This window comes from Diceros bicornis, chromosome 1, assembly GCF_020826845.1.
Source record: "Diceros bicornis minor isolate mBicDic1 chromosome 1, mDicBic1.mat.cur, whole genome shotgun sequence".
Taxonomy (NCBI): domain Eukaryota; kingdom Metazoa; phylum Chordata; class Mammalia; order Perissodactyla; family Rhinocerotidae; genus Diceros; species Diceros bicornis.
In genome coordinates this window covers 89,581,271-89,594,103 of record NC_080740.1, presented here as the reverse complement: position 1 = coordinate 89,594,103, position 12,833 = coordinate 89,581,271, and the positions used below count along the sequence as shown (strand labels likewise).

Genomic DNA, 12,833 nt, shown 5'->3' with positions numbered 1-12,833 from the left:
TTGATGTCATGCACTAGGAAGGGGTGTACATCTTCATCTATTCAGTGTTCTTGTTAATAGTATTTAGGATGAAATAAAAATGTCCATATTATGAAAGACAAGTAAAGGCTGGGAGCTGTGTTAGATTAAAGGAGACCACAGAGCATAACAACCAAGTACAAGGTATTATATTTGACTGGATCCTGGCTCAAAACAAAACCAGCCACCTATAAAGGATATTATTGGGACATATTAGATAATATTCTATCAAGGATAAGTTTGCTGAGTGTGACAAGGAATATATGTAGGAGAATATCCTTATTCCTAGGCTGAAGTATTTAAGCATGAAAAAATATGATGGCGCAACTTACTCTCAACTGGTTCAGCAAAAAAAAAAAAAAAAGTATAGATCAGTCAATAGATAAACCAAATGTGGCAAAGTGTCAACAGCTGGTGAATCAAGATAAAGGGCATATGGGTGTTCACTGTACTAATCTTTAAACTTTTCTGTAGGTCCAGAAATAAAAATAACGGGGAAAAGAAAAAGAAGTTAAGAAGGCTTCTCCTCCCAAATCAACAGATCAGCCGCTATAGGGTTCTGAAAGTGTGTGGGATTGAGACAAAGGAGCACAAGGTCACGTACAAGGCAAATGGGCTGACGAGAGCTCTGAGGACTTGACGACTCCCAGAAGCACCAGAGCAACTACAGCACCGTTTCCTCAATGTCCTCATTTAGAAAATGGGGTAGTGGCACCCTCATTAACAGGGTTATGAGAAGGATTGAGCTACAGGGTTTCCAGATGTTTGGGAAACAGAATAAACATTTGTAAGCAGTACATTAGGTTATTTTTCAAATAATATGCTCAATATGTTTTTCCTCAACCTTCAGATATCTTTTCAGGTAACGTCCTAAATTTCTAGCAATGGGCCTATCTGTAATCTGAAAAAAAGTATAAATACACTACAGAGTGTCCAAAAAAGTCTGGAAACACAAGAAGCAAAGCTGCCCTGAGATGTCATTGCAGGCCCCTTTCAACATTCAATCAACAACAACTTACAGTGAGCACCTAATGTGTATCTGGACTGCGCTAGACTCTGGGGATACAGTGAGATCAGAGACTTGGGCCCAGGCCTCACGCACTGACATTCTAGTTGCAGGAAGCCTGACAGTAAACAAGCCAACAAAAACAATTACAGTTTTGGTGAGTGCAATCAAAGAAACCAACTGGATGCTGTGAGAAAGAGTAACTAACACTGGGGGAATGAGGGAAGCAGCCCATTCTAGTCAGGGAGGGACTCTTAGCTGAGGCCTGAAGGATGAGAAGGTCTAGGGGAAAAGCACTCCAGGGAGAGAGAAGAGCAAGTGCAAATGCCCCGAGGTTTGTTTTGAGAACTAGAGGTAAAATCTGGTGGTGAGAAGGAGAGCAGAACTGGTTCTGGAAGGCAGGCTAGGCCACAGAACAATGTGGAGTTTGGCCTGTGAGAGCAAAGTGTAGTATCTGGAGGGTTTTAAGCTGGGAAATGTACTCTATTTCATTCTGCTTCTAGTGGAGAATGGTCATAAGGGGAAAAAAGCCTTTAGTAGAATTTGATTTTCTTAAACAAGGCATGTGCCTTGGGGTGGGAAGACTTGGGTGGGTGTGAGAAGAATCTGGAGTTTATTAAAATAATACAGGGAATTCACAGAAGCAAATGTTAGCAGTGCCCATCCAAGCACTGTCCAAGGGGGAGGAATCTTGGCCTGTGGACTTCAGCCCTTCCGTTACAGTTGGCAAGGCCTTGGATTTTATGCTTCGGTAGGGATGAGAGCTCTTATTGTGCTTATTGTGTGAGGCGACTCATGTGAAGGGTTTAGCACAATGCCTGGCTCAAGATATCTGGCTGACAGTATTGTTATAATTAGTCCCTGGATCAATACCAGGGACTATTGTTATCACTGTCATCATGATAGGAATCTCCGATCTAACAGTCACAGTGAGCTTGCTAACTTCTCTGCTGATCTTTCCCTCCGTTTATCTCCACATCAGTAATGGCAGAGCCTGGAGTCATCCTTCAGACTCAGTCTCCCAAGCCCTGTCAACCTGATCTCCACTGCCTTCCCTGCTGCACCACCCGCACCCCATCACCACTACCCCTCCCCGACCTCTCTGCTCCTCGCCAAACTATTCCCCACACCTCAGGGAGAGTGACCTTACTTAAAACCACTTTGATGGCTTCCCTTCACTTGGAATCAAGTTGCAATTCCTTAACATGGCCCAAAGGCTCTTCACACCCTGCCCTATCTACTATTCTACTCTCATCTGGTCTAGTCTACCTTGCTCATTACATCCCAGTCCTACTAGTTGGTTCTTTGTTCCTTGGACTCACTAAGAAATTTCTTGCCTCAAGGTCCTTGGATGCCGCTTCTTCTTTCTGGAAAGCTTTGCCCTCCCTCTTTGCCTGGCTAACATGAGTACTTCCTATCTCAGCTGAAGTATCACCTCTTCAGGGAGGCCTTCCTGGGTCCCTCCAAAAACAGATTAGGTCCTCCTATTTTGTGCACTTGTACTTTCCTCCATAGCACTTATTTTAATTGTAATTACATGTTACTTGTGTGATTATTTGTTTAGGGTCTATCTCTTCACTAGACTGCAAGCTCTCTGAGGGCAGGGGCCACAGTGGTCTTCTTCACTGAAGTTTTCCCAATGAGCCAGGCTCAGCGAAGGCCGTCGGTAAACATTTGTTGCCTGGATGAATGTAAGAGTTGAACTGATCTTGCCTGCGTCTGCTTTTCTCTCCTCTGTGGACAGGGCTCCTTGCAGGAAGGCTGTGTGTGTGACTCTCCTCGGAGTGAACTGGTGTCTGACTTCCACAAGCCGTCCTGCCTAAACTGTCCAGTAGAGTGGAATTCAGGAAAAGCACACATTTTGTTCATTTAAATATTATGTGTTTAAATTCCTAGAATTCATAATTTCAAAATATGAGGTTCTAACTATTCACAAGCATCAAGAAAACTCACGGCATACGACAATTTGTAATTCTGCTGAGGCTCAAACTTAAGTTGTATGGCTATGAAACTGGGGTGTGGAGGGTGATTCTCTCAGCCAGAGATTGTAAGCTCAACTGACAGCCCAGCATCCTCATCTCAGTGTGGATGCTCTGCCCTCTATGGAAACGTTTGCAAAATCTAAGGATTCAGGACATACTTCTCCCCAAGGTCAAGGGTCTATACAAAAGTAAGTTAATCCTGTTTAGAGAGTTTAGAAAATGGAGGGTTGGAAATTCCTTAGAATCTCACTTTCTAATCTCACCCAGTGATTTCATAGACAAGTAATTCCTTCCAGAGTGTTTTCAGTGCCCAGACTTCGGCAACAGACCTAAGTTTGAATCCTGGCTCTGCATTTACTTTTCTCTCAGCCTTTGTCTTCCCATCTGTAAAAGGGGGATGATACTCACCTTCACAAGGTTATTGGATTTCATAAGTCAGTGTATGTGAATTTACACAGTCTTCCTTCCCCTCTTCCTTCACACTAAGAGGTTCCCCTAGACAAAGGGCAAGGTGGGGCTCCCCAACCTCTTCTCCTCTTCCCCCACCTGTGGAGCTGGACAACTCAGGCTGACCTCAAAATGCCCTCAACATCATCCTCAGACCACCTGAAGAGGGCGGAGATGACTAAAGAGCCCTCACAGTGAAATGCCTACTGATAAGGACACTGGCCATTTCAGGGTACTGTTCGGTTGTGTTCTTTGTAGAACACTGCTTTCAAACTACTGGTTCTAAATATGTTTTCTTCTTTTTAGCTCTTGGTCTCCAAAGAAGCTGGGGAGGATGTTAAGGATAAAATAGCATGGGAACACACCCCATTTCTTCTTGGTTGATATACGTACACTGGTCTGAGGCCTTCCTCTCCCTTATTCAAAGCATAAGAATATTCTGTAATAAAAGTGGATCCCATGTCCATCTTAAGTCACTATTGCCCATGACCCAGGTTTATTCCCTGGGAGGCAAAACAGAAATGATCAAGAAGTGTTAAAGGTAAACTTAAAAAAAAAACAAGCTGCTTTAATATTAATCTTTCTGCTAGATCTCTGAAAGAAACAATTACATAAACCTCAATGAGGCTAAAGACACATAGAATTTGCCTTTGGGGCTTTGTTCTGAGAAGGACATGTATCTTTCTTTGAGGGTGCTAAAAAATGCACAAACTACACAACCACACATCGTGGCTGTGACAATGTGCTCTTTTACGTTTTGGTTACAATAGCCTGAAACCTAGAGAAGTCCCTTGCAGCCTACTCCTGGCTAGGCAAATAGGCAGACTGAGATTCAACTAACATTGACTGAGCACTTACTACTTTCTTCTCACACCCATTAGTAATCAGTCCTGGCAAGTTATGTATTACCATCCCCATTCTACAGAAGGGAAAAACTGAGGTCTAGAGACATAAAGTTAGCTGCCCAACACAGAGTAAGTGGTGGAGTTGGGATTTAAACTCAAACCTTCTGCCTTAAATCCAGTGCTTTTTTTAAATGTTTCCTCAGTTCCAGGCCCGAGAAGGTGCATGGGCTATCTTACCTTCCCAAGTGCCATTACTGAGCTACAGGCAACCTCAATGTGATCACGGCAGGTAAGATATTATACACACACGTCCCCCCTTACTGTTTGAGAACAAGTTGCCGACATTGTGCCCCTCTACCTCATACTTTAGTATAGATTTCCTAAGACCAGCGACGCTTACTTTCATAAGCCAGGATAATTATCAAAAATAGGAAATTTAATAGTAATATAATACTATTATCAAATCTATTTAAATTTCACCAATTGTCCCTGTAATGTACTTCACAGCCTATTTTTTCCTGGTTCAGGATCCAATCCAGGACGATGTTTTGCATTTAGTATTTATTTGCTTTAGTTTCTTTTTAATCTGGAACAGTTCCTTAGTCTTTCTTTGTTTTTAAGACACTGGCACTTTTTGAAGAGTACAGGACAAAAAAATATTCTGTAAAAGGTCCCTAAATCTGAGTTTGTCTGATGCTTCCTTGTGATTAGATTCAGGTTATGAATTTTGGGCAAAAACACTACATAAGTGATGAGGTGTCCTTCTCATAGCATCACATCAAGAGGAATGCCAGTTTTCCCCCCTCTTAAGTTACTACTTTTCCCTTTGTAATTAATAAATAAATCAGTTTTCCTAACGGCTTCATTAATCCTTGGCTAATAAACTCATTCTCATTTGAAGCAACTATTCCATCATTATCCTTGTCAATATTCGCCTCCTGAGTGTTAATTAGTTTAACTCCCCTGGATCCTCATTGATCATTGGTTTCGCCTGTGACTTGAGGAGAGCCACTTTCACAGACTTTAGGGTGTCCTTATATCTTTTGCAAGAGTACACTTTCACCTAGCCACTGATTTGCTCTGTATTTGCATCATACTGATGGATGTTTACAATGTCCATAGTCAGTGAGCAATCGACCCACCAATGACGTTGCAGTGATGGGCCAGGAAAAGATGCCAGGGCTAAATCAGGTCATTACCAAAGACTTTTCAAGTTATGATGACTTTTGCTTACCTACACAACTAATAACTGTGAGGACCACTGTATTATGCACCATAACAAAAATATGTGAATTCTTCTATTTCATAGCAGTGATTCCACCTATGTCACTCCTTGTGCCTATGGCTACGACCAAGGAACAATGCTTTACGGAAGCTAGCAAATTAGAATCCCCTAGGTAACTTTAATTCATAATAATGTCCACTGTGAGCCTCCCGCACCATCTTATTTGTGAATCAATGCTTCTTACCTCTTAAAACATGTTGATAACTGGATAACAGAAACTGCAAATGCTCAACCAGCTCATCCCATGTCTGCCACTGGGTTTTATCCGACTGCGGAGATAGTAAAAGCAATTGGCAATAAATGCCTTCCTCAAATAAAGATTTTGTGAAGTTTTCAAGTCACTTTTACATAATGCTCAAGGATTAGGGGAAAGGTTTTCTAGGCCTGGAACTGAAGCAGGGAAAAATGTACCTGACACTTGAGCAGTGATGTAGAATTGTTCAGAAAATAGAGGGCCTGGGCCAGAGACAAGGGCAGGCGGGTGGGTGTCTCGCAGCTGTGGAGGAATATGATTTCCAACACTTTGCAGCGCAGCAGGTGGCTTTCCATGGTAGTAAAGAACATCTCTCTGTGTGGAGAAGAGGAGGAAGGAGTTAACCAGCATAACTATTATTTCAAGGACTATATACCACAATTCCGCCTGACTGCTCTAACATTTGCTCTAACAGAGACGGCTAAGAAGGAATACAATGGAGGCCTACAAAATCACAAAGCTTGTGGACAGGGCAGAATGGATTTGTTCCTGAATTAACAACTGCCAGAGGAGGGAAAAGTCATTGACATTTGAAAAAGACAAGTTTAGGACCCATTAGAAAGAATTACTTCATAGCATAACTAAGAGAATTAATACTGAGAATAAATATTTCTGAATGTCCAAAATGTGCCAAGATACTGTTTGGCATAGCAAAGAATATTAAGATAAATAAAAGAGGGTTTTGCTCTCAAAAAGCTGATAGTTCAACAGGGGTAAGAGGTATGCAATGGGAACATAAATAAAGTGCAGGGCAATGGTACATGCATGCGAGGTACCTGTGGTGCTCTAGGGATACCAGGAAGAGAGAGCACATTTGGTCAGGGAACTGGAAGTGGCCTTCTCATGGAGGAAGAGGCCACTAGTGGTCTAGGAGGAAGGCTCAAGGCAGGAGGCATTTCAATGGAGCGAAAAACATGAGCAAAAACAAAGAAGTAAAAAATACACAGCTGTGACATTGTAGCTTCTTAAATTTCAAGTCTAGGACTTGATAGTCCCAGAGGGACTCTCGCCTCTGACTTTGTCACTCTACCCAGTGCAGGGCTTGATCAGCAAGGGTGGGCTGGAGCCCATTCAGCACGTTAGAGCAGGCAAGCTATAAAACTGCAGCTTTGCTTCAGGAAGGTGGATCAAACTCACTGTTCTAAAAGCAATATCAGCTTCCAAAAAAATGTTATGAATCTCAGATGCACAGGGTACATCTCTGGACTGCCTGAAGGTTTGTTTGGGAGTCCTTGCCAGGTCTGCTAGTCATAGCAGTTTTGGGAAGCAGACAGCTGTGAGCAGAGAAGGAGATGGCAGCAAGGAGCAACAGCATGACTTGCCTAATCAACAAGCAACAGAGCTAGCCCCAGATCCAAGAGCTCTTTCTCTACAACATCCTGCCCCTTTGCAGTTTTGCAACATCTGGGAAAATAGGGGGTTCTTTGTGCTACTGCCCTTTATAAAAGTGATAAATAAGAAAGTATCTATTCATTTTTATTTTCTTTTTTCCCTTTACCTTTGCTTTTCCACCAAGCACATATATTATTTGTGAAAAAGCAAAGTTTAAAAAGCAAATGAATGAATTTTAACTTTGCTTTTTACTATTCAAAGGTTTTAAAAAGTCTACAATATTTGTGAAAATCTATTTTATCTCTTTAATGTTTTTAAAATCATTTTCTATACCTTCTCAGAAATCTTCTTTAGTGCAAAGAACTCTAAGTTATTACATTTGCAAGATATTCCCCAAATTCTTTTAAAGCCTAATTTCTACTGTGCATTTGGCCTATTACTCTTACAAGACAGATTTCCTATTCAGTAACCTTTTATTTCAAACAGTATTTTCTCTTCCAATTTTTTATTTCAGGGCTTGCATTTGTCCTGGTTTTACAATCCACAGATGGCAAAGAGAGATATACAAAGGACCAGAGGTAATTTTAACGTATTGGACATAGTAGGAAATGGAATACTAATTATCTATAGCAATTCAAATTTAAATTTTAAATTATTTATTTATTTTTCCCCCAAAGCCCCAGTAGATAGTTGTATATCATAGCTGCACATCCTTCTAGTTGCTGCATGTGGGACGCGGCCTCAGCATGGCCAGAGAAGCGGTGCGTCAGTGTGCGCCCGGGATCCGAACCGGGCCGCCAGCAGTGGCGCGCACGCACTTAACCGCTAAGCCACGGGGCCGGCCCTCAAATTTAAATTTTAAAAACAAGATACAGAGGAAGGCCAACATCCAGATTCAGCATTAACAGAGCAGTTGGTATTGGATTTACCCTCCTATCATAAACAATTATAAAACTGGATAAAATATATGAAATAACTATTTACAGGCACTGAACAAGCTACTGCAAAGGACTTATTCTTGAAAGAAAGGAAACAAAAGTGGTGAACCCCACATTTACCCTGGATTTCTTGCTGGGGGTACAAGGCAGAGGAAAGTGTGGGTCTAAAACAGAAAGCAGTGGGCTTGCTGGGCAGAGCAGAGACTGGAGTTCAGGACAGCTAAGGTGGCTGGAATTTGTATCAGAGAAGAGGGAGCTCAACAGATGTGTGTAAAGGGCCCCCTTAGCACATGTGCAGGGAGAAGTTCCAAAAGCCCGAGAAAGAACAGCTTCTGGGGGGCTGTGAGCTGAGAGGAGATGCTGGAGATCTCCCAGGGCTGAGAGACATGGGGATTTCAATGAGCTAGAGATCTCACTGAACATCTCGGGCATTCAGTTGAGAACCCAAAAGGACTAAGCCTCAAGACTCTAGCCCTTTAATAAGCGCTGCTTTAGAACCACCCTTACAAATCCCAGGAACAAGCCTCAACAGGAGAGAGCTAATCTGCCAGGAAATCAACTGCCTGCCAGAATAAAACCAATACTCTTTAAAGGAAGACAGCAAATTTTAGACTATCAATAATGCAGCATTTACAATGTGCAGTATACAATAAAAAAATTATTAGACAAGGGAAAAAGCAGGAAAATGTGATCCATAACCAGGAGCAAAATGTCCAGAGAAACAGGCTAAGAGATATTATAGATGCTGGAATTAGTAGACAAGGACCTTAGAGCAGCTATTATAAATATGTTCAAGATTAAAAAGCCAACCAACCAACAAAGATGTACATAATGAGTGACTAGATGGGGACTATCAGCAGAGAGAAATGGAAACTATAAAAATGAACCAAATGCAAACTCTAGATCTGAAAAACACAAAACTGAAATAGAGAAAAAAATAAATAAAACAAAGCAAAACAATAGAAAACACCAGAACCTCAGTGATCTGTGGACAGCATTAAGCAGTGTAACATATATGTACTTGAATTCCCAGAAGATGAGAGTGTGGGGCAAAAAAATAATGGACAAAATGTTTCAAAATTTGATGAAAAACATCAACTCACAGATTCAAGAAGCTCAATAAACCCCAAGCAGGATAAATGTAAAGGAAACCACGTGCAGGTATCATAATCAAATTGCTAAAAATAAAAAATAAAGCAGCTAGAGAAAAAAGACACAGGACATACAGGGGAACAAGAGTAAGCAATTCTAACGACTTCTCATTAGCAAGCCAGAAGAAAACGGAACATCTTTAAAATAAAGAAAGAAAAAATACCTATTAACCTAGAATTTACACCAAGTAAAAACACCACTCATAAACGAAGGTGACATGAAAACATTTCCAGATAAACAAGAGCTGAGAGAATTCATTATAAGTAGAGCTGCACTACAAATAATAGTAAAAGAAGCAAGTTCTTTGAGTGGAAGAGAAATGATACCAGATGGAACTTGGATCTTCAAGAAGGAAAAAGGAACACCAGAAATGGTAACTATGTGGGCCTAATGTATGTTTTTTCCAACACTACCAAACAATTAACTCAACTCTGACAATATATACTTGGTGGTAGCGTCAGATCCCACAGGTTAAGGGCTCAGTCCTACAAGACTGTCCTCCCACTCTCACTTCAGATGCCAATTGAAAGTTCATCTGTGCTTCTGAACGACAGCTATAGATGCGAGGTTCCCAGGACCCCCTCACTGAGTTTGATTAATTTGCGAGAGCAGCTCACAGAACTCAGAGAAATATTTTACTTACTATTCACCAGTTTATTATACAAGGATATAACTCAGGAACAGCCAGATGGAAGAGATGCATAGGGCAAGGTATGTGGGACAAGGTGAGGAGCTTCCATGCCCTCTGGGCATGTCATTCTTCTGGTATCTCCACGTGTTCACCAACCCTAAGCTCTCCTAATACTGTCCTTTTGAGTTTGTAAGGAGTCTTCATTAGATGGGCGTGGGTGATTAAATCACTGGCCATTGGTGATTGAACTGTTTCCAGCCCCTCTCCCCTCCTTGCAGGTAGGGATAGGGTGGAAGGAATGGGGGATTGGGGACATGGTTGGTTCCCCTAGCAACCAGCCCCTATTCTTAGGTGACCTAGAGACATTCCAAAAGTCACCTCATTAACATAATAAAAGACACTTTTTATCTGTCTCATCACTTAGCAAATTCCAACGGTTTTAGGAGCTCTGTGCCAGGAATGGGATGAAGACCAAATATATATTTTCTATTATAAATCACAATATCACAGTGGGTAAATATAAAAGACATTTTCCCCCTCATCTCTTAATTTATTTTAAAAACAGCTAAATGTTTATAGCAAAAATATGACTTCATCCTGGAGTTTATACATACGTAAAAGTAAAATGTATGACAATAAAGCACAAAGGATGGGAGTGGGGTAAATGGAAATACACAGTTGTAAGATTCTTACATTATATGTTAAGTGATATAATATTAATTCAAGGCAGACTGTAGTAAGTTAAGGATGCATATTGTAATTCTAAGAGCAAGCTTTAAAAAAATACATTTGCTGAAAAAGCGTTTGATAAAATTCAGTACCCACTTGTGATAAAAACAGAAAACTAGGAATAGAAGGGAACTTCTTCAACTTGTTAATGAACATCCACAAAAAAACCTACAGCTAGCATCATAATTAATAATGAACTGATATTTTAATTAATCAATAATTAATTAATGGACTGAATGCTTTCCCCTAGATCATGAACAAAACAAAGATGTGTGCTTTCACCACTGCTTATTCAACACAGTAATGGAATCCCAGCCACTGCAGTAAGGCAAGAAAAAGAAATAAAAGGCATAAAGATTGGAAAGGAAGAAATAAAACTGTCCTTATTTACAGAGGACATGATGACACAGGTAGGTCTACAGAGATAATCCCAAGGAATCTTTGGCACAAAAGTAAAGTATTATCCATAAAAGGAAAAAACTGATAAGCTGGATTTCATCAACATTTAAAACTTTTTTCTGTGAAAGATCTTGTTAAAAGGATGAAAAAGACAAACTACAAAATGGGAAAAAATATTTGCAAACCAAAGATCTGACAAAGGACTAGAATCTAGAATATATAAAGATTCTCAAAACTCAACAATAAACAATCCATTTAGAACATGAAAAAGAGACATTTTAGTAAAGAAGTTATACAGATGGCAATTAAGCACATGAAAAGATGTTCAACTTCATTAGCCATTAGAGAAATGAAAATGAAAATCACAATGAGATATCACCACACACCTATCAGAATGGCTAAAATAAAAAATAGTGACAATGACAAATGCTGGCCACGATGCAGAGAAACGATCACTCACATACGGCTGGTGGGAATGTAAAATGGTACAGCCACACAGGGAAAGTTTGGCCGTTTCTTAAAAAACTAAACATGTAACTACTATATGACACAAAAATTGCACTCTTTGTCATTTATTACAGAGAAATGAAGACTTACGTTCACGTGAAAATTTGTACATGAATATTTACAGAAGTGTTATTCATAAAAGCCCCAAACTGGAAACAACACAAATATCCTTCAATGGGTAAATGGTTAAAAAAAATTGATGGTATACCCACACCACGGAATACTATTCAGCAATAAAAATGAATGAAATATTGATACACACAACAATCTTGATTCAGATCAACAATCTTGATCTCTAGAGAATTATGCTGAGTGAAAAACACCAATCCCCAAAGGTTACATATTGTATGATTCCATTTATACAACATTCTTGAAATGACAAAATTGTAAAAATGGAGAATAGATTAGTAGTTGCTAGGGGTTAAGAAGGGGTGGGGGCAGGAGGGAAGTGGGTATGGCTATAAAAGGGCAACATGAGTAATCCTTGTAGTGATACAAATGTTCTGTCTCTTGGCTTGTATCAATCTTGCTATCTTGGTTGTGATACTGCACTATAGTTTTGCAATGTTACCATTGAGGGAAACTGGGTAAACAGGACCTGGATCTCTGTATTATTCCTTACAACTGCATGTGAATCTAGACTTACATCAAAATAAAATTTTAATTAAAAAAAAAGAGCTTAAAAAACCAATAGAAGAGATAAAATAGAATAGAAAATACTTATTAATCCAAAGAAGGCAGAAAAGGAGGTAAAAATGAACAAAGAACAAGAGGGACAAACAGCAAGATGATAGATATAAAACTGATAATTAAATGTATATGGAATAAATAACTCCAATTAAAAGGCAGGGATTGTCAGTTGCCTAAAAAAGCAAATCTTAACTACAGTCATGAGTCGCTTAAGGATGGGGATACATTCTGAGAAATGTGTTGGTAGGTGATTGTGTCGTTGCGCAAACATCATAGTGTATAATGTATATGCTGTTTACAATAAACATGTTTTTTTCTTTTAACTTTTTGTTAGACTCACATAAAAGTTGCAAGAATAGTACAAAGAATTCCCAAATACCCTTAATACCTTTCAACCAGATTCCCCAAATGTTAAAACATTTACCACATCTTTATCCTTCTGTCTCTTCATTTTTTTTCTCTGTACTATTTGATAGTAAGTTGCATTAACGATGCCCATGTATCCCTAAATACTTCAGTGTATAATTCCTAAAAACAAGAATGTTCTCTTAGATAACCAAGTGCAATGATCAAAATCAGGTAATTAACCTTAACACAATATCATTATATTATCCATAGA

At 39.7% G+C, this 12,833-nt stretch overlaps 1 protein-coding gene across 4 annotated transcripts in view; it reads right to left on the bottom strand.

Annotated features, from left to right (window-relative positions):
* SIMC1 (SUMO interacting motifs containing 1) overlaps window positions 1-12,833 on the bottom strand; it is an 83,657-nt gene that overhangs the window by 2,712 nt on the left and 68,112 nt on the right. For 2 of the 4 annotated variants that reach the window (XM_058546291.1, XM_058546302.1), the window contains 2 exons: window positions 5,995-6,151; window positions 5,768-5,852 (listed from right to left, as the gene is read on the bottom strand). In XM_058546291.1, the coding sequence (XP_058402274.1) occupies window positions 5,768-5,852; window positions 5,995-6,151 (242 nt within the window). Of the gene's footprint in view, window positions 1-3,256; window positions 3,415-5,767; window positions 5,853-5,994; window positions 6,152-12,833 lie in introns of all 4 variants that reach the window. The other 2 variants (XM_058546294.1, XM_058546299.1) reach the window with 2 other exon arrangements.